Source organism: Coffea arabica, chromosome 4e, assembly GCF_036785885.1.
Source record: "Coffea arabica cultivar ET-39 chromosome 4e, Coffea Arabica ET-39 HiFi, whole genome shotgun sequence".
Taxonomy (NCBI): domain Eukaryota; kingdom Viridiplantae; phylum Streptophyta; class Magnoliopsida; order Gentianales; family Rubiaceae; genus Coffea; species Coffea arabica.
In genome coordinates, this window is record NC_092317.1 from 6027458 (window position 1) to 6049012 (window position 21555).

At 35.3% G+C, this 21555-nt stretch overlaps 1 protein-coding gene and 1 long non-coding RNA gene across 4 annotated transcripts; one reads left to right on the plus strand and one right to left on the minus strand.

The window, feature by feature from the left end:
- Nucleotides 1–1224: 1224 nt before the first annotated feature.
- Nucleotides 1225–8371, plus strand: LOC140003933 (uncharacterized). 3 transcript variants are annotated; one of them, XM_072047383.1, is made up of 10 exons: nucleotides 1225–1498; nucleotides 1664–1786; nucleotides 2450–2570; nucleotides 3678–3806; nucleotides 4065–4174; nucleotides 4260–4443; nucleotides 5856–6059; nucleotides 6936–7166; nucleotides 7297–7501; nucleotides 7663–8017. In XM_072047383.1, exons 1-10 carry the CDS (start codon nucleotides 1476–1478, stop codon nucleotides 7785–7787), a joined length of 1455 nt encoding a protein of 484 aa, XP_071903484.1. In that variant the 5' UTR covers nucleotides 1225–1475; the 3' UTR covers nucleotides 7788–8017. The 3 variants fall into 3 exon arrangements, with proteins under 3 accessions (XP_071903484.1, XP_071903485.1, XP_071903486.1); XM_072047384.1 differs by having other exon boundaries at nucleotides 1229–1498; nucleotides 7999–8371; XM_072047385.1 differs by lacking the exons at nucleotides 1225–1498; nucleotides 1664–1786; nucleotides 2450–2570 and having other exon boundaries at nucleotides 3676–3816.
- A 4757-nt stretch (nucleotides 8372–13128) lies between these two features.
- LOC113741857 (uncharacterized) lies at nucleotides 13129–13579 on the minus strand. The gene is made up of 2 exons (XR_003460738.2): nucleotides 13524–13579; nucleotides 13129–13421 (listed from the first exon to the last, which is right to left on the minus strand). It is a non-coding gene; the product is annotated as an uncharacterized lncRNA (long non-coding RNA).
- Between the last annotated feature and the right edge of the window lie 7976 nt (nucleotides 13580–21555).

A 21555-nucleotide genomic window follows, 5' to 3' on the forward strand; every position in this document is an offset into this window, starting at 1 on the left:
TTACCTCTCAAAATTATTTTGAAATCATAAAATATAATAACTTTTATTTCACATAAGCATCTATTTAGATATATAAAATACATATTATGTTAAAATTAAAAATTTGAAACAGCGTCGTAGTTTTAGAAGTTATAAAGTTTTGTAATTATGACAAATGTCAAGTGAGCAAGCATAATTTTCATTTTAAATGATGATGATGATGAGTTCAAACAATATTGGTATCAGTATCGTACCTAAAGTTTGATTCAATATACATATTATGAAAAAGACTTTGATTATTCCGTGAATACATGGGACTTTGATCATTTTGCCACATTAAGCAAAAACGGTGTTACCTTTTTCATTGCTAATCATAAAAACCAACCGTCTGCGTAACGGGTGCCATAAAGCTCCCACGGGTTTAGCCACATGATAGTAGCGTTTCCTTGGGACCTTCAGGTCCCGGATTCGAAACTGCGCTATGGGGGCGCCTGTGCACTTATCGTACCTTGGTCGGGTTGGGACGCGGGACTCAGGCCGCAGGGGATTAGTCGAGCTCCGTAAGAATTGACCCGAGCACCCCTGTGTCGACAAAAAAAAAAAAGTGTAACGGGTGCCATATGGGCAGTTATTAAAATATATTTTATATGTTAGATTTTTAGAAATATAAGAATAATTAGGGAAAGCGTATAAATGTAAAGGGATTAATTAGAAAAAGTGTATAAATACAAGAAAAATGATAATTGTTAGTATGTGTATCAAATGGTAAGTTGGATAAAATATAGATGTACTAATTAACGAGAGTGCTTGTAGGACATCTGTTAGTAAAACCTAAAACTAAATAATCTATCCACATGAGTTATTTGTTTCAAGAAGTATTATACAGGTTAAAAAATTTAATGAAACAATAACAATGTCATACCCGTTTATAAGACGAAATGGATTGATTGTCAATATTAGAGATTATATCCAGATGTAACTATTTGATTAGCACTGCCCTTAATTAAGTGTGACAACTTTTAGGTGTTATGGATTTTATTATGAAATTCAAACAGACACGTAAATTTACTTCTAAAATGTTGTGTGATTGTAACTTTTACCTTTGGTGAAGTACACTTTTTTTTTTTTTAATCCAATCCAATTAAAGCGAGAACTATAACCCAATAACATGTCACAAGCTACAAAAATAGTAGCTGCAAGCCTGCAACACACGATGGTGTGAATACTTCAGGCGTTCAAGCTGGGGGGGGGGGGGTGTTAAACCGTAATAATATAACTGTTAAGTTTTACACTATTACCTTATTAAAACAATCGAAGCAAGCAAGTCGCATCAGCAGTCATAATCTGCAAAGCAGCAGCCAAAAAGCCAGAAATCCTACCCCGGTTCTCTCGAACCTTCAAGCTGGTGATCTCTTTCCTCTGTCGTCAAATTCTCAGAGCTTTTACTGGATAATGACCGGATACTTTTCAATAAAACGCAATTAAATTGAACGAGAATGAGCGTGGAGCCGTTCAATCGGTAAGAGGAATATCTTACGAACTGTAAATCAAGAACCATTGAGCTCATGAACTCACATATGTGATCGATAATATTGTAAAATTGTAATCTTTTTTCAGTTATATAGCTCATTTCGGTTTAATTTCGATGCGATTTGTTTAATTTTATTGTAATTTAATTGGATAGACTGGTCAAGTTAGCTGCTAGGGCATTTTATGATGATATAACGACGAAAGGAGATAATCAGCCCAAGACCGGACGAAGTGACAATCGAGGAATTGCTGTTGTGGTTCTTGATGCTCTCACCAGGTTCTTTTTTTTTTTTTGGTTATTTGATTTAAAATTTTCTTTCAAGCCGCTAATTTTGATCGGAAAAATTATGTATGTTTATATTGTTGCTTATACCGATTGAGAATAGAATGGAACTTGAGAAGTGCTGGAAATTTAGAAGCTTGGTGTTGGTTAATTAAATAGATTGTGTCAATATCAGCATACCTGGATTAGATGAATTATCGTGAACGCAATTTTTATGTTTGCATTGGTGGTTTTTGAACTGCGAGTCATAGTATAGCTGTTGGTTTAAAGCTTGAAAATTTAACTGAATGCGAAAATCAATTTATGTCTGGAATACATGGTGGCAAATTATCTTTTTATTGTAAGGGGTAATTCTTAAGACGGATGGTGTCGAGCAAGGTAAAATATTAATATCAATTTGGATATGAAAGATCTAAAACTTCACTTTGAAGATGATGCTTCAGCAATATACATTTCCATGGCATGTAGGAATTGTATTTGTTAATCTACTTTTGCGTGTGTATATGCTTACGTTTTGAGGTGCATCTCTGATTCAATTGTATTTCCTATAACACATTTTACTCTTTTTTGTCTGGCCTTTTGGTGTCTGGAGTAGTGTGTTTGGATGATTATGGGGGTTTTGTCATTTTTTTAACTATAATTCCGACATAATTCCAGGCGGCAATGGGTACGGGAAGAGGATTTGGCAAAGGATCTGAAATTGCATTCCAAGCAACTTCGCCGGACTTTGCGGTTCTTTGAAGAAGAGAAGCTGGTTACACGGGATCATAGGAAAGAGGTCAGGTTTCCAGTTTTTAATTCTTGCCCTAAGTTCTATATTGTTTCTATTGTTTGCCTTATAATATATTACTGGTATTGTTAATTAACCCTTGGAATACATTTAATTGCAAATATATGATATCCCTTCTGATTATTGAGCTTTGGCTGCCAAAGTTTCTGCATCGTCTGACCGCGTTCCTTCAGCTTGGGATAAATGTCTTCTTATTGTTCCATGATGCATTCTGGCATTTGTTGAATTCTTTCTTGTAATGTGGAGCTGATGTCTCAAGTCCTTTTAGTGCCACTTTGGTTTCTGAAGTTATGGACCTTGTAGAAAACAATCTCTAACCTGCTGTTCCTAATCACATATCTGTCTGATGGAGATTGTAGATATCAACAATATGTGACAGTCTGCAAAATGAATTCGCTGAATATGAAAATGCCTAGGTTCTTTCATGTCTAACCGCAACACATTTGGTTTTATTTGGATCTTGATTGTTGGACCTAATATTTATGTAGTTTGCAGCTCAGAACCTTGAAAAAACCTCTCTCGGCATTAGTTAATTATTGGGTAACTAGTAATATAAGAACCATTGACTGTCCCCTTTCAGCATATCAAGCTCCAACAGTCTCCTCTCAGATAATCAGCCCTCCCAATAAGCCCAAGCCTGCTTCTTGGCATTCATTTAGTATCATGAAAGAGCCCAGAGAATCTGTGATTATAATATTTCATTACTTCTACCAGTAGACATCTTTGTTCTCATGACTGATTCATATTAAGGTGCTTCAGAGGATAATTTCCACTTTATAAAAGATTCAAAAGATAGTGTAATTTTGGTTCAGTTTCATAGGTATAGATTCTTCTGAGAAACCTTGTAATCCTCTACTTTTCTCATTTGGGTTTGCTTGGTACCTGCTTGGATATTTTGATTGGATATGGTGCTTTTCTTTTCTGTTGAGAGACAACCAAATGATGGTTCCCGAGTTTTGTTGGATATGTGCAACTTAATTTTAACGATAGTAGATGTTCTTTGCCTCTGATGGCTTGTGATTGATTTGTACTGATATTCTCTAGTACATTTCTTTTGATGGAAAAAGTTGTTTTTCCTTGTATAACAATGCACAGACAGCAAAAGGTGCTAAAGTTTACAATGCTGCTGTAGCTGCTACAGCTGATGGTCATCACAATGGGAGAGAAGGAGATGAAAAAATTAAGATGCATACCCACTCTTATTGCTGTCTGGACTATGCACAGGTGCTGTTGTGTGAGGACCTAATGTCTCTTTCTTTATCCACTTTTTAAAATGGGCATTTACTGATACATCAATGTTTCCATTGCATAAGTCATTATCTTGTCAGATGATGGTTTTGTTAAATATTGGACTTTTCAACTAAAGAGTTAAAACTACACTGTCCACGTGATATATATACTTGATGTAATGGGCTGTAACAGAACATATCATGAATGAATTGATTTTAGTTGGGTAACTTTAAGGTGAGGATTTTGTTGCAGATATACGATGTTGTGAGGTACAGGTTACACCGCATGAGGAAAAAGTTAAAGGATGAGCTAGATAACAAGAATACTGTTCAGGAATACGTGTGTCCGAACTGTGGAAAAAGGTTTTATAGCTGCTGCTATTTTTTAAAATCATGTATCTACATTTTCTTGAAGGCTTTGAGGAATCAGTTGGTATTCAAAATCCAGATATAATGCTTTGGATGCCCTGCGGCTGGTTTCTATGCTTGATGAGTATTTCCACTGTGAAATTTGCAATGGAGAACTTGTGGCAGAGAGTGAAAAGTTAACTGCTCAAGAGATGGGAGATGGAGACGACAATGCAAGAAGGCGGCGACGTGATAAACTAGAGGACATGCTCAAAAAGATGGAGGTTTGTCTTCATGCTTGCTAGATGTACATGCTACTGGTGTGATTTGATTATCCTTGTTATGCAATTTTGGAGTTGTAGAAGGGATCTAATGCCTTTAGTGCAATATGTTTGCAAATGGTTTAATTTTGGAAAATGGCAAAATTTTCTGTTTTTCTTTAGTTGCTGTAAAGTAAGAGAACTGCTTCTTTTACAATATTTAGAGAGGCAAACAGTCTTGTTAAGTCTCGGCGCTCGTTAGTTAAAGTTAGACCTGAAATTTAAGATCCTTGATTGGTACACTTTTTGAAACTTCACATCTGGGGGCCTATTCATTCCTATAGAGTAACTCATAGTGATGGATAATTTGGCACTAAGTTTGCACCTTGAAGCCAATTTGGCATTGTGTGAGTTGCAAAATGTCTTTTACAAGGTGGATAGATCACTGCCGCTATACCAAGCCATTTTCAACTTTTCACTTGCTTGAACAGGTCAATATTGTTTTATATATAGTTGTATTATGATAGAAATAGATTTTCTTACTTATCCACTTAAAAGAAGGTGTCCATAATGGTTGAAGTATGGGCTGCTGATAGTTTCTGGTGGTTAATTACATCAAGAACCATGGGCATTAGAGTCAGTTGAGGTTACTGAAACTGAGTTTCTTAGGAGGGTTTAATGCTGAAAGCAATTTAAAGACATATTCGAGTGGGTTTTTACGTTCCCTTTATGCAACATGCTGCTAATGACAGTAGTGATTTTATTTTATATTCATTTGCAGTATTGTACGTTTGTATGTGTTCCAAACATGATTTACAGTGTGAAACACCTTTCTTAGTTCCCAAATGGCAAATGTCTGTTTCCCAAAGAGTGTAGTTGAAATTATTTGTACAGTTATGTTGTCATGGAAAAATATTCTTATTTCATTGTGCTGTTGCCTGAAGCAATCACTCTGTGTATGAAGAAGTGGTCTTAGTGATTCTAGAGACATGCAGGCACTGTGATCATTTGGCTTTTTGTAGTGGGTAGAATTGGATATAGACATGTAGATTCTGGTTCACTTACAATGTATCTGTTGTGGATTTTCCCTTTCTTGGCATCAATTTATAAGTTTTTTATGCCGTCTTTTGTCTAGATAGTAGGGACCCATGAAGGTATTAAGGTGTAATTTCGGAGCAACAATTTATATGAAGTTACTACAGTGTAACTTTAGATTTGAGATGTCCTTAATACTTTCATTTCACCCATTTTTTAGCTTATTCTTTCCGTTATGCCTAGTTGCAAATTTTGCTTTGTACTTCCAAGGATTTGATTGTCTCTCTGTAGGTCTCATATTTAATCATATATTCCATAAGCTGTTTCCCTTTTCTATTAAGTATATTATATTTAGTTTTCTTGTTCCTGTAATTTGAGTAGATAGTAATATCTGAGTGCAGACACAGCTGAAGCCATTGATGGATCAACTCAATAGAGTAAAAGATTTGCCAGTTCCTGAATTTGGTAATCTCCAAGCATGGGAAGCTCGAGCAAGTGCTGCTGCTCGGGCAGCAAATGGAGATCTTAATGGAAATGATCCCTCTAAATCTGGACAGGGACTTGGGTTTGGAGGAACGCCTATGCCATTTTTGGGTGACACAAAGGTTACCTCTTAAACCGACCTGTGTGCTTATGTGTTAAAAGTTCTTTGTTGATTTTAGGGGTTTGTAGGGTTTGCTGTTGTCAATGTTCTTCATGAAGCAGCCTAGCTCATGTATGTTTACTTTTGGCTTTCTAAACTAGAAAGGATTAAAGAGCTAGGGACGGAGATACAGTTATGTAAAGTTCTAAAATCAGAATATGGTGCATCAAAAATGAAGGAATACCTTGGCCCCATATGCTCCTTTACATGTCACTTCTGCTCCAGTCATTCTCAAATTCCTGATGCATTTCATAATGGAGTTTGACTATATCTGCGTGTGTAGTGGTTTTCCAATCTTTATCCAAGGACATTGATCAACATAGTACATTTGGATGTCTTTTTCCAAAGTCCAAGCTCCCAAGTATGTGTTGGAGATTGTTTCACTTTTCAGTGCAGCTGTTTTTGTTCATGCTCTTAGTTGTATTTGGATTGCTTTTGCTTTTATGCCTAGTTGCACTTTGAAAATCTTTGAAAGAACATAGCCTTTTGAATTAAATTAGTCCTTTTGAATGTCATATACTGGTGCATATTGCAAGGGAAATTAGTCTGTACTTGTTATTGTCCAAGTCCAAGAAGTTGCTGTTGCTGTTGCTTAGAGAATGAGACAAATCTTTGACTGTTGTCCTTATTGTGGTCACTTCCATTAGCACGCAGCCTGTGAGAAGGGTCTATATACATTTTGGGATAATACCAGGAAAGACCTGTTGTTCATCCCTCTCCTGTCCCCCCTCCCCCCCCCCCCCCCCCCCCTCCTCTCCTTTCTAAAAAAAATAGAATCCACCAAAACACAAAATAAAATAGTTAGGAATTAGAGAGGCTTATGGATGGTTTTTGGCAGGTTGAAGTTGATTTCTCTGGTACTGAAGAAAAAGGAGAGAATATTAAAACTGAGAGTGCAAGTAAACCTATGAAAGTTTTGCCCCCATGGATGATTAAGCAAGGCATGATCCTTACAAAGGAGCAAAGAGGCGAGGTCAAGGAGGAGGCTAAGATGGATGGTTCTTCAGCACCTGCTGGATCATCTGATGAGAAGAAATCTGCAGCTGAAACAGACGTGAAGAATATACAGGTTAGAAAAATGAAAAGTCTGGTGCTTTTTTATTTAGGCTCAGTTCTCCTGATTAATTTTGGCACAAGCTTCACTATTTCTCTCTCAAGTTCCTAATCTCTTAATTGAATTTTCTTGTTACTTTTTGTAGGACGAGTATTTCAAAGCATATTATGCTGCTTTACTCCAGCGTCAACATGAACAAGAAGCTGCCCTCAGGGAACAGGGATTGCCAAATTCTAGTATTTCCAATGGTGCTGCTGATACATCATTTGAAAGACAAGTTGGAATGAAATCTAAGCGTGATGATCAAGATGATGGAGACGACGTTGAATGGGAGGAGGCAGCTCCTGCAGGTAAAACATTTTCCGAGTTGTTACTTTAAATTCTAAGGATATCTGATACTTGTTTGTTAAAGCTTTTTATCTGAAGATAATATGCTAGGCATGGTCAATGACTGCCTTAAGCAAAGTGTGAAACTTCTATAAATAAATTGTTTATTGCATGCTTGATGCAGATCTGATTAAGTTATTCAATGGGAAGAGAACACAAGTCTTCCTGTGTGAGATTATTTTGTACCAGAAAAAGTCGTGCAAAGGCTTTCATATCCTGCTCTTTTTAGCCATTTCCTCTCCTTTCTAATTCTTTCTGCTGGTTTACGTGATCTAACTTTTTAGATTCTTTCCAGAGTGCTCTAATCTTCCAAATTTGGTTACTTTAGACATCACCACTGAAATGCATATGCTGTTGAAATCACTTGTGTGTTAATTATTTGGCATTTTAACTTCTTCTGGTATTTTGTAAACCTTTGCTGGTTACCATTGTCAATGAGGTTTACACTGTCGATCCCCAGGCAACACGACGAGCGAAAATTTCAAGGTTAATGACTTAAATGTCCAAGCGGATGCTTCAGGAGATGATGACGAAGACGATGGCTTGGATTGGGAGGAAGGCTGATGTTTTGTAAAAAATTGTTGACTTTTTTATTCTGATGTAGTATCAGGCGTGTAAAAAAGGGAAATGGGCAAAATGATACTGAAGTCCCAGTGCTTGAGCGAACATATCCGTTATCTCCCTACAGTTTTGAAACCCACATTCTATTCTACCCATTGTTTAGAGAAAGTTGATTTGTTAGGTCGGTATGATGTTGAACAAGAAAAGTTACTTTTCAAGTCAATTAATAGCTGAGTGATATGATGCCCTTTGGCCAGGCAGAATTAATCAAACTCGGGAGTTAAAGTAGAATTATACAAACGCTTGGGGTCAAATGTTTCCTGGTTCTTTCTTCATCTCACGTTCTACCGTCTTCTCTCTCACAAATTTTACGTGACTTTTTCCTCGAGCATGTATCAACTCTGTTTTGCACATGGAATTCAACTTCATTTAAAAAAAAAAAGAGTACAAATATAGATGGAAATTAGCGACAAATGGCCGTGTTTCTCTCTTTTTTTTTTTTTTTTTGGAAAAATCTATTGCTTTTTTATTTGTTCGAAGAATATGTCACAAATCAAATTGTCCGAAGTGTTGAAATTGATAGTTTAGGATTACTTTGAATATTGGAAAAGCCCTAAAATGATAGAGCTCAAAGACTAAAACCAAAAGGAAAAATGGTACTTGGTTGTATTGTTCGAAAATCGGAAGCGGGCTGCGCCAAAAATTGACCATTCCAAGTTCCAACCAAATACGTACGCCATACGAATATTAAAGTGTGGGTAAATGACGCACAATTAGGACGAACTTGAATTTCTAAGGACAACCGTACAACAATGGTGAATGACGTGGAATCATAATAGTTCCAAAAGAGAAGGACAATTGGCAAATTTAAATGAGAGAATACGTTGATGGATAAGTGTGTTTTCTTTGGTAAGGCAGCAGATGTATGAAAACAAGAAGATAGTATCGGGAAAACCTACCTTGGTCACAGCAATGCTAGTTTTTGGTGGTTATTAAATAAATAATACATTACCTTAGAATAGATTGCGTTATATCTTGGCTTAACACAGCTTCACGCCAAAAAGAAAAGGCAAAAGTTTATGCAGAACCCATTCAATCTAAGAATTTATACTTTTTTAGTACAGGAGACTTTGATCCACAAATTTTTTTTTTTAAAAAAAACTTGTTTCCTGTATCTGGGGAGAAAGCAACCTGGTGTAGTTTAAAAAAAAAAAATTTGAAGAATCACTATCCAAAAATTTTGGGGGGGACGAAGAATTTTATTAGAGGAATTTAACTTTATTAAGAGCAAGACCCTTTAAAGAAATTATCATGTAACTCTTATAATACAGGGTTCTTGTGGGCGGAAGCAAATTATTGCTTAGCTTTAGAATCAATGAAGAACTGCATGCAAAATAAAAAAAATAAGAAAAGAACTCATTTGTACAACAGAAGAAATAATCCCAAAGTTCAAACTTTCTCAGTTCAAGAGAACTTTGCTGCTGATGTTTATCATTCCTAATGGTGCTCCACTTAGTTTGGCAAAAAGCAGATTGGTGTAGGATTAAAATCAGTCAAATCGGACTCTGTCTTTTTTATTCACTGCTAAAATGCTTGGCTTATTTAGGCAGAAATTAAGTTCGTTATGGGAGTACAATAAATTAAGGACTTCACAGCAGAAACATCAGAAGCAAAGACGAGACAAAATCACCTTAGAGCTTTAATGTCACTGTCAATTGATCTTGTATATGTTTTGAGCTGCAAAATGGAAATGTCTGTGGTACTTGCCAAAAATGGCACAACCCCTTGAATTATGAAATGAAGCACAAATTTTGCAATTTCATCAATACCAAATTTGTCTTTTGTTTAACAAATCCAAGAAGGGTTGCAATGAATCACAGATCTTGCGTATTCACAAATAATCACAAGAAGCAGTTAAAAACTTGTAGGCTTGACAACGAGGAAGGAATTGCCATTTTAGCAGAAGGATAAAAATTCAAAGAATTTGGTTAACTCATGATTGTCAAGCTACAACCTAATGGTTTTCCTCCCTTAATTTCTTTTCAGCCTAAGACAGAGGAAACGTAAAGAAAAGGGTCCCAAGTGGCATTAACACCACTACCCCAATTGGTATTTTCACAATGCAAAATCTGTTGTTCTGAGGGCATAGCCACTCCCGAGTTTAATCCGCTCATTTGAGACACAACCTCCTGGACATGTAACATGTCCACATTTCCTGTATTACTTGTCATCAACTGCCCACTTGAACCACTGGCAGGGAATGAATAAGGCAATTCAACACTTGATTGACTTGTTGTACTTGGAATTGACCATGCACTAGTAGTTGTGGAAGTAGTGAACAGGGGATCCTGTTCTTGAACATGGTTTATTTGAGCTGCCCATGCAACTCCATGCTGATTATTAGCCCACATCATGCCTGAGGCCGGGGATCCTATTTGCCATTGCATAGCACTAGCTGAATTATTTTGCACCATTTCTTCAACTTGATCATGGTTCTGCCTCAAACTATGATCATAATTATGTCCTAAGACCATTGGATTAATGCTATTCCCAACAGATGATGATCCAATGTTGTTTGCCAAGCTTGGAGCAGCAGATGTTTGTGGCTTATTCGCGGCCGCGGCATTGGAGATGTTATTGAAGGAAAAGACTGGAAGATTGACAGTGGATTGAGGAGTACTCTGCTGCGAAGAAGCTGTGTTTGCCTGAGAATTGATATTCAGTATTCCTAAGGAAGTCTTGTTGGTTTCACTGTATAACTTAGCCTTGAGAGCACCAACAAGGCCTTCAGGCTCTTCAGTCCTGCAGGCTTCTTCAAAGGAGAATGGTTCACCCTTGTCAGGCAAATCATCATCATCGTTCTCAGGCAACTCAAAATTGGTGCGAGCATTTGCTCCCCTGAGTGCTCTGGCAGCTTCATCATAAGCCCTGGCAGCATCCTCTGCAGTGTCAAAAGTTCCCAGCCAAAGCCTCACCTTTTGCAAGGAGTCTTTGATCTCAGCAACCCACCTCCCGGATGGCCGTTGGCGGACGCCGACGTACCGGTGGTGGCCTCTGGACGACGTTTTCCTCCTGCTTCGTACACCATCATCGGTAGGTGATGAAGTAGGCTTCATTTGCTCTGGTTTTGGTTTGGTACTTTGGTTGGTGATGTTTTTTGTGCCCTCTTTGTCTGAAACGTAGCATCTGAGTATACAGAACTTATATGGTAATCTTTAAGGATGGCATATTCAGCACCAAGAAGGGGACAAGTCACTACATGTCAACTGGATTATGCTCTTCCATCGAAGAAAAAAACAATCTTAGCTTTTGATTGCTGCAGGCCGAGTTGGTAGTATCGAAGAAAACTCCCAAAATCTGAATAAACCACAACGAAATATCAGATCATATCCTATAATTGCGAAGAAAGAAAATGCAAGAAACCATGCCATTGATTGTAGCTGCAACTGTCCTGTCCCCCGAAAGGGTCAATTTCTTGGTTTATCTTTTCGCTAAATTGCATTGGCCTCTCCAAAAGTTTTTATAATTATACTTATGTCTCTTTCAACTTCCAAGTCTCCGAAATTTCCATTCAAATTCCATATCAGTGTACAAAGGGTTAATTCTAGCGAGAAACTAGTGGTAATTATACTTGAAAAAGTTATTACTATAGAGTGGGAGAATATTTGAACTCAAAGCATAGGACAAATTAAAATAGAACCCACAACTTGAAAAAAAAAAAATAGATAGAGGAGATCAATAATATGATTAAAGAAGAGAGCAATGGGTTTTGGTAATCCATGAAATCTCGAGTACCTAATTCTAATTTAGTCCCTTGTCCTTATAACATCCCACAGATAACATGCCAAAACACAAGTAAAAGATAAAAAGAAGAGGTCAAGTTGCTGTTTATGATGGCTACTGGTTAGTGATGTCCAGTGGTAAAATACACTAATCATTCCTCTAGTTTAAGAAATTATGCTGTGACCAAATTCATAGGGACGCATGGCAGCCCGACAAAAACTTTGTCCTTTTAAACTCCGTTTTTGGAGGGTTTCTTCAGAAATTTCAAAGTCGAATGCCACCACTTCCCTAGGATAAAGATAAACAGAGTCCAATAAATCCCATTTTCCTCAAAGAGGATGACTGAGACAATGAGAGAGAAAAGAGATAAAATCTAATAGGAGCAAGCCACTTTTTTGGTGTTTTTGCTTGTTGGCCTGTTTGGGATTGTGTCTTCGCGAACAACAAAAAAATTTCAACATTTTTTATTTGGACGTTTTGTAGTACTTTTGAGATAAAACAAAAGGAGATGGTCGAAAATGTCTATAGTAGAAATAGGGGCAAAACTACCAAAGAAAAGGAGATTGAAAAAGATAAATGGAAGGGTTTTTGGGGCGGGTCAACCACAAACTTGGTTGTAAAAAATTTTGGTTACAAAGAATGGAATCCAATACTAGTGCTATTTTTGTTTTATGTTTTTGGTTGATTCCAAAGAATGATGTAAATATGCAACTCCTGATTTCTGAAGTGTTCTTTTTTTTTTTTTTTATAATTATGTAGAGCTTGTTTATTATCAATCTTGGTTGAAAATTCCAAATTTTAGGCGTTTAAATTATAAATTCCAGTAAGGTATGGATATCCTTTTTTTTTTTGTCAGCAACGATACATTTGTATAACCTACTCTATCTTAATCTAGGGGGAGGGGAATGCTAAGGGAGTGCTATGGGACAACCCTTTAGGGGTGAGCATTCGGTGCATATTCGGTAATTCGGTGCACTGAATTCGGTGAATTCGGTTATTCTACCTGTAAAATTTTAAACCGTTTTCAATTCCGAATTGGGGCATAACCGAATTCATCCGAAACCGATTTCAAATTTGAAAACGGTAATGAATTCGGTTAAACCGAATTCATCTATTTAAAAAAAAAAAAAAAAACCTGTTATCAGCTTAAGTTTGCAACGCTGCTTCCGTACAATTTACAGGCTATGAGGCTAATTGCAAACTAATTCTAATTGCAAACTTACAGGCTACAAGCCTACAACACCAATTCAAAGGAAATCAACATCCAAATTATTACACACACATTACAAATGCCAAAATCCATCAAATACAAATCTGGAGTACCAAGTACCAACTGCCAATAGACAATACAACGACAAGTTATTCAAAGTAACACTAACAGACATTTTTCAAGTTCACATTTCACAAGTCACAATGAACTGAATGCAGAAACCAGAAATCAGAAATCAAAATCTGAAAACTGACTGCAACATAATTTAGTTCCAGACTTCTATTATCTTTAAAGAGTGATTGAAGTTTCAGCACCTCCATTAGTCAAGCCTGCAACAAAACATAAAAATGAAATATAGTAGTTACTTTAAAACAATAGAGAAATGAAATTTTACAATAATCAGCATATACAATAGATAAGAAATATGTTACCAGATTCTAAAGCTTCAAGATCCTCCAATTCTTCTTCCACATTCAATTTAGAATCCTCAATGATTTATAAATTATTACTAATTTGATCCCCAAATTTATTCATAATTGAACACATTACTTATGTTCTAATCATTTTGTGGTTTAATTGGCATTTATTTGATCACTTATACCTACAATCCTTAGTCTATGATTTAAGAAACACATAAAAAGTGATTAACTTAAACTAGAATAAACCTTAGACTATACAATGATTGGTGATAATTTATGAATTTATAATTTACAATGACTAATAATAAGCAATATTAGTTAGTAGTTACAATGAATTTATAATTTACACTGATTAATAATAAGTACTATTAGTTACAAACTTACAAATTACAATGACTAGTGATAACTTATATTAGTTACAAACTTATAATTTATTTCAAATCAAAATAAAAACTTATTTACTTACACATGTTATTGTGAAAGTCAATACACTAGTACATTCATTTGCAATTCATATGCATTCACTTACACTGCTAAGTGCTAACTACTTAGCTGTCTTATCTATACTTAAAGTCTTAAGAATTAAGATTAGTGAATAGATAATATGAATTTTTAAGTTAAATATGTAGAGTGCACTAATACTTGCAAGTTAGAGATTACGCATTCAAATATTCAATAATTCAAACATGAATGATGTATCAAATTACCAATATCTAAATTTAATTACTAATTATGTTTATTGTTTAATATTTAGTATTATGCAATATGCATATATGACATATGTGTTAATTATTATCTAATTCTAGTCATGTTACTCATGTATAAAATAATAAGTATTATAGTTATCTTATATTGTTATGTATTACTATATATTTGTATTATTATAGTCATATAACAATTAACAAATACTAAAATAATATATTGTACATTATTATATATTATTATTATTATAAGTACATGATATGATGATAAATTGATAATACCATATACTAATTATTATTAATAGCATTTACCTATATAATATAATAAAGTATTAGTAGTATATACTAATACTAAATAGCATTTATCTATATATTATATAATTTTATATGCCAATTTGGTAATTCGAATGCGGTAATGCGGTACCCGATTTCAATTACCGAATTGGAATGCGAAATCGGTTATTACCTAATTCATAATCTCATTACCTATTTCATACCATATTAGAATTCGGTGAATTTGGTACGTACCGAATTTGTACCAAATTACCAAATTCCCGATTTCAAATTACCGAATTGAATTTGAAATCGGTTATGAATTCGGTAAGAACCGAATATGCTCACCCCTACAACCCTTAGAGAGGGACTTAAGCCCCTCCCTGGTGGCCACTGAGCCATTGGCCCAGTGGTTAGTAAGGGGAGGGAAAAGAAAGATTTGAATGTAAGAACTCTAATTTTTGGAGTTTCAATCTTATTATCCAATGAATGCTTGTTTTAAGAACTGTACATGTAAAGGTTTTCTGATTTATGATTTTTATTATAAGGCTATACAGAAGTTGTATGACCAGTGATATCAGATTTTTACCTTTGTAGAAGGTTTCTTAGGGGGTTCTTGATGCATTACTTTCAACTGTGTCAAAATACCTGATTCTCGAACTGTATATTAATTTCCAGTTGCACTGCAGCTAAGTGTAAATGGCGGCTTCTTATTTTCGGCTATGAAAGAGGCAATACAATTCAATCCAAAAGAGAAGGACAGAAATGCACCAGGGAGCCTCCAAGGGCAAAGTGGCAATCATCAATGGAGGAGATACTCCAATTAATTTTAATGTGTGAAGTTGTTGCCATAAGAAGTTTGTATTTGTGTAGCTGATCAGTTTGAGGAGTTGGGCTTTCGTTTCCTATTATTCAACATTCTTGCTGGCCTCAAATTTTAGTCAGAAGTGTCATACTAAATTATGACTTGTTCTTTATGTTATATTAATAAAAGAAATAGTTATGGTAAATGTTTGAATCATCATATCTCTTTCTGACTTTTTTTTTTTCTCTTTTTTAAGAGGCAAGATTCACAATGTTATAGATGAGACAGTAATAAGATGTGAGAAAAGTGTTGATTAGCGATTTGTAAGAATTCTTTCTGTGAGTAATCTTCAGGAGACATGTCCTATCCATGGTGATGATCGGAACTAAATCCATCCAAACTTTTTATTATAAAAAAAAAAAATTAGTGTGAACTTTTCTAAACATAAAGTTGGGAATGTCAATATATTTATTAAAAAATTGAGAAATTTTAGAATCTCAAACTTAATATTTTTAATGAGGGGAGCCCACTAATAGTTTAGGTCCCTATACTTACAAAACCACCAAAAATCGTATTCTTTTTGTTTTCAAATTATTTTGGGTAAACAATTAAAGCTTTTATCAGTATTAGCCATCAAATCATACACGAGCATGAACCTCAATTGACTCTTGGAACCATCACTAATAAAGAGACACGTACTCGAGTTTTGTTTTGTGGAAATCTGAATTTGAAGTTCCATATGATTTACTTTATGAAATTAACATTGGACTAGTTAAATTGTTTTTTATTGCTTTTTTCTCAACAGTTTATAAAAGAATTTCTTTTGTTTCAATTCAGGCGGTTTTCAACCGTATAACTGAAAGTAAAGGCAGCAATACAAATTTCTATCTGTAAATGTATGATTATTTTATACATTTCAACTTAATTTGCATTCATATTTTATTTCCTACAAATTGATCCAAGTTTCTTTTAACCGTCTGTTTTATTATTTTCATTTCTTTTCCCTCGTACAAACAAAGCTATGTTTCACAATTGTAATAACAGGGATTGGATTAATGGAAAAATTGTCTACGTTAAGGATACTATAGTTTTTTTTTTTTTTAATTCCCTGGTAATATTCTATCAAATATTGAAGCAATATCCACATGTAATATGAAAGGAAATGGGAGGTGAATTTAACTTCTAATCAACATTGCACCAGTTAAAAATTCCTAAAATATCCATATTTATAACCATAAAAGTGAGGTACAAATTCGTTACCAGTACCTGCTTTTCGAGCATATTGCACTTTCCCTACTACTTCATGTAGCATTGAAATGTTAAAGCTTAAAAGTTAAAACGAAACTGCAGTAGACAATATAATTAGAACGTCATTTCGTATTATCAGAAATTAACATGTACAATATATTATTTCATCTTTGTTGTTAGGGATAATTTCAGATACCTCCCTCGATATTTCTGACAATTGCACTTAAATACCCTCTAAAATTAAAAATTACACTCACATCCCTTCGATGGACACATTTGATAAACATTGCAGCTGCTGTCCCTAAAAGAAAGTTAAAAAAGTGGGAAAAAGGCACTGACACACAAGTTCTTTCCTGCTTTACCCTCTTTATATTCTGAACGAAACATTTGCCACTTTGTTTATAAAAATTAATTAAAAAAGAGAAAAAAAAAGCATGAAAATAGTAGGGATCCTCTCAATACAACAAAGAATGCATATACAATTCTGCACTTTTGATTGTTAAAAGCAAGAAGGGCTAGACAAGTTACAATGGCTCTATCTTGGCAGTATATAAGATGGATCAAGTGTAAAAAAATGAATACTATTTTTAACACTTGGCATTCTTCCTCTCAGTGGCAGTTGAGGAATAATAAAATCAATTTTACTTCTCAGGATAACAGTTGAGAAATGACAAAATCAATTTTTCTTTTGCAGATGCTTGCGTCAAGAAGCAAATAAAAAAAATATTATTGTTGTAGGCAATTTTTTTCTCACATTTTTGCAACAACATTAGCCACAACATTTTGAGGGCAAGTTGGTCATTAGGAGGCTTTTGGTGCTGACATGTTGTCACATCTATCCTAGATGAGAGGTGAGTGTAATTTTTAATTTTAGAGGGTATATAAGTGTAATTGTTAGAAACCTCAAGGGAGGTATCTGAAATTATCCCTTCTTGTTAACTTGTTAGATTGTAATGAATGTTTAATTTGACCCCTTGTTCGTCCCCTTTGTGCGAATTAGATAAGAACTCTGTCTTTTCAATCTCGGGTTCTAGAAGGTCTTAAAAAATTTCAAAGTTTTTTTCCATCACTTCAGAAGACATGGGATTCCCACAATCTCATTATCCTCGAACAAAAAGAATGAGACAAATAGAGAGGGAGAAGAAACTAAAAAGTACAAGCCACCAATTTTAGACGTTTTTGGTTCTTGGCATGTTGGGGTTTGTGTCTGCATCATGAACAAAAAAAATGAAACATTATGAGCTGGAGTTGGGCAATATTCAGGACTTTGACATAAAATATAAGGGAGGTTGCAAAAGGTCTATGGAATTATTGGGGTCAATGCTACCGGGGAAAAAAAAAAACAAAGATAAAGAAAAGGTTTTGGGAGCAGGTCAACCAGAGTCCTAGCTCTAAAAATTTCTGTCAAAATATGAAAAAACAATGTACTTTTTTTCTGGGCTACAATATTCATTTGCAACCCTTCATTTTCTGAAGCTTCTTAGTAGATCTGTTTACTCTCAATTCCGCTTAGAAAGTCCATCTGATGAGCCTTGGATCATAAATTACAAATTTGAATCAGGCATTGATGGTTTATATGAGTAAAAGTAGAAAAAATAGCTGTTAAATCACACACTTGTTACCCCAGGATGAATGAATTATAATTTCTTGAACAAAATATAGAGCTAGAACTATTAATAAGGAGGCTAACATTTTCAAAACATGACTTCTGATGCCAGGACTGAAGAGTATATACTCCTGCTGGCCATTAACATCGTACTTTGTCCTTTCAAAAAATGTCAAAAATTGATAATATAGGACAACTACTAACTCACGAGCTGTAGAACTCCCCACTTATTCATGTTGCAGCTTCTTAATTTGATCCAAAAATGAAGAGGATAGAAGAAAAAGACTAAAAATAGACAAAACTAATCCAGCTTTCTTTTCACGTATACTTCACTGGCTGATTCATTCTTTTGTAAATTAATATGATTTGAAACATCAGAAGAAAGAAAAATTGCCTGGTTTTCTGTCACTAGCATATATTAAAGCAGAATGCTCAACAATTTTTCTCTTTGAAGGCAGGACATAATGCCTCGTTGACAAATTGTAACAATGGCATGAAGAAAAAAAAAAAATACCCAACAACCGTGCAACTACTACTTCCTTGTAGCATGATGGAGAAAGATGGAATGGATAACCACTCAACATCTAATTCGTAGAATTTGAAATGGACAAACGAGTATAAACTCAAAATTGAATTACCAAACTTGAAGAACTTAAAAAAGGATAGCGGCTAATAGGCACTACATCAATTTACCCTTTAGCTATTTGGACGTCCTAATCCCCATTCCCCATGCATATATACAATTCAATGTTTGACTATAAGCCCTTGATTCACCTACATTTCTTGAACGGAAAGCATGATTTCATTGGAGAAATGGTCGACAATTTGCTCCCTCTCCGCAGCATTTGGACCTCACATTCCTCTCAACTCCCCTCCCCCCTACCCCCTTAACCCCTTCTCTTCTCATCCAGCCTTGAATTAAATCAACGAAAAGTGCAAAATGTGAGTCTTATGGAAGCAATCTTCAGCATCATCAATTTTCATGCTAGTCTACAACAAATATTCAATATGTCAATCTTGTTGAGCTTTTTAGGCTACCCCTTAACTACAAGAAACAAAGTCTATATTCCCTCTTAATTCCATATCTTCCATGCTTGTTCTATATATCCCTCTCAACTCTTGTTTTTCTTCTTTCAGTAACATGTCTTTGAAGAATATTGGACATTTCTTGATGATCATTCTTTGGCTCTATTTTCTCTTGTTACTTTTCCACGGTTGGGAGGCTAGTAGCACCAGTTTTATCAGGCTACAGAGTGGAAAGATGCATCAATTTTCTACCTCTCACTACAACAGGAAAGCAATGGCGCCAGGCAAGTTCGACTTCACCCCATTTCTTCATCATCATCACCGCCACCACCACCACCGTCGTGATCATCATCATAGACATATTGCGGTCGAGCGTGAGCCGCCTGATGATGGAAGCGGGCTCGATCCACTTTATGGTATTGATAAACGTCTTGTTCCAACTGGTCCCAATCCACTACACCATTGAGCTTGTCACTGTTTCCTTTTTGTTATTTCTCACCGAGCAAAAGGGTGCTGAATATTGTTGATTTTCTTCATTGAATTGTAGTATTACTATCTCAGACACAGTATTTATCAACCTGATGTTCACATCGAATCATTAGATGTTGCGTCACTAATTTGGATAATTACTTTAACTCTCTACATCTTTTTAGTGATTATGTGAAGAAATTCATACATGTTCTCCGGGATAGTTTATTTAGATGCAATCTGATATATTCAATGCAGATTGATTACTTAATTAATTCGCGTGTGTGTGTGATTGTCACTTTACTTATTATGTGCATTAGATTCGGGAAACTACATGCAGTGTTTAGTTGCGACGGCACGTCTTGTCACGGGAAGCTAAAAATAATAATAATAGTTTGAACTTTCTGCACAAATAATTAAACATTTATTTAATTGATGCTTCATGCATACTCGTTTTAAACACATACATTACAATTAACTTATTATGTGAATGTACAGATTCAAATTTATTGCACTCCTTTTATTTAAATACCTTCTCATTTGCAAAAAAAAAAAAAAAATAATAATAATAATTAATGCCTAAGATCTCTGCCTTGAGGTACTAGTTAGCCAAACCATTAAATTAATTAAGCCGTAGTCAAGGTTAAGAATAATGGAGCAAATGCTTTAACAAATTGCACATTTGTCAAAAACTGGTGGTACGTGAGTTGACTACAAGGTACATTATTTCCCCCTCTTGAATCTTGATAGACTCTGTCGGGTGGTGGCAAAACTCTAAACCAAACAAATTGGGAAAAAAAAAGGGGGAAATTGGCGTCAAATGCTTTTCCAAATTAAGTTAAGAAAAGGAAACTAGTGTCTGATCTAAGCAATTAATTTGAGAAGTTTAACCAAATATGCAAACCTACCTTCTTTTAATTTTATTCCCTGTTTTATTTATTAAGCAGGGCTTGAATGGTTGATCAATCAGAAAAAGCAAGTTTACTTTGATTTTGTTAATCAGTTGCTGTGATGACTGCTTGGAGGGTGATTCCTTTTTCACGGCAATAGAACATATTACCAGTAAAAGTTAAATCAATTATAGAACAAGCAAACTTTTGCCTAGACAAAAATTCCCATGAAAATTGTTGGGGATGGAGAAATATAACAACATAAAAATCTGGCGCATGACCATATGTTGGGTAGTCCCATTTGCTCCATAATTTTACTTCCAAGGACTTGAAAACCACCTGCATGCCAAAGCATACTCAACTATAATCCTTGAAATACCACAGAAACTAACATTCTATCGAGGATTTCTATCTGGCTAATTTGGACTTATGGGAAACAACCACGTCTTTCTTTCTTGCAGGAGAGTACCTTTCCTCTAGGACAGGTCAATACAATTTCTTCTGCGTTCTTTAGATCTTCTGCCCAGATGCAAGCTTGAATTTCAAAGTCCCTGGTGAAATAGTTTTCAATGAGCACGTTAAACTTCTGGTAGGGTAGGTTCGTGTACCTCCGCGGGCTTGCTAGATATATATTCCTCGCCGGGTACTTGGTTTTTTTCGCCAGGTTCAATCAATTTTTGCACGAGAGTGGTCGGGAATACAATCAGAATCTCTTGGTGCGACTGAACTTGAGAAGCATGCTTGCCATCGCACCAGCTTGCCGGTTTTATTTCGAATGATGACCTTTGGCATGATTGGCTGATGCTGAAAAGAAGAAAGTCATTTATGGTATTCCTATGGCTTTGATGAATCTCTTTTCAAACTCCATTGATCAATTGAGAAGCATGCTCCAGCGCCTTGTTTAATTTGTTCCCCTTTAAAGTAGTAATTCTAAAGTGTCTTGCTCTTTCCCTCTCCTCGAAAGCAAAGCCCTCATTTTTATTGGTATGTGATTGGAGAATAATTAGTATTCTGTCAAATTGTTGAG

Coding starts and splice junctions, on each gene's coding strand:
- LOC140003933 (XM_072047383.1), top strand. CDS start 1,476: ATGAGCGTGGAGCCGTTCAATCG. Junction 1,787..2,449: donor GTTCTTGATGCTCTCACCAG/GTTCTTTTTTTT, acceptor ACATAATTCCAG/GCGGCAATGGGTACGGGAAG. Junction 7,167..7,296: donor CAGACGTGAAGAATATACAG/GTTAGAAAAATG, acceptor TACTTTTTGTAG/GACGAGTATTTCAAAGCATA.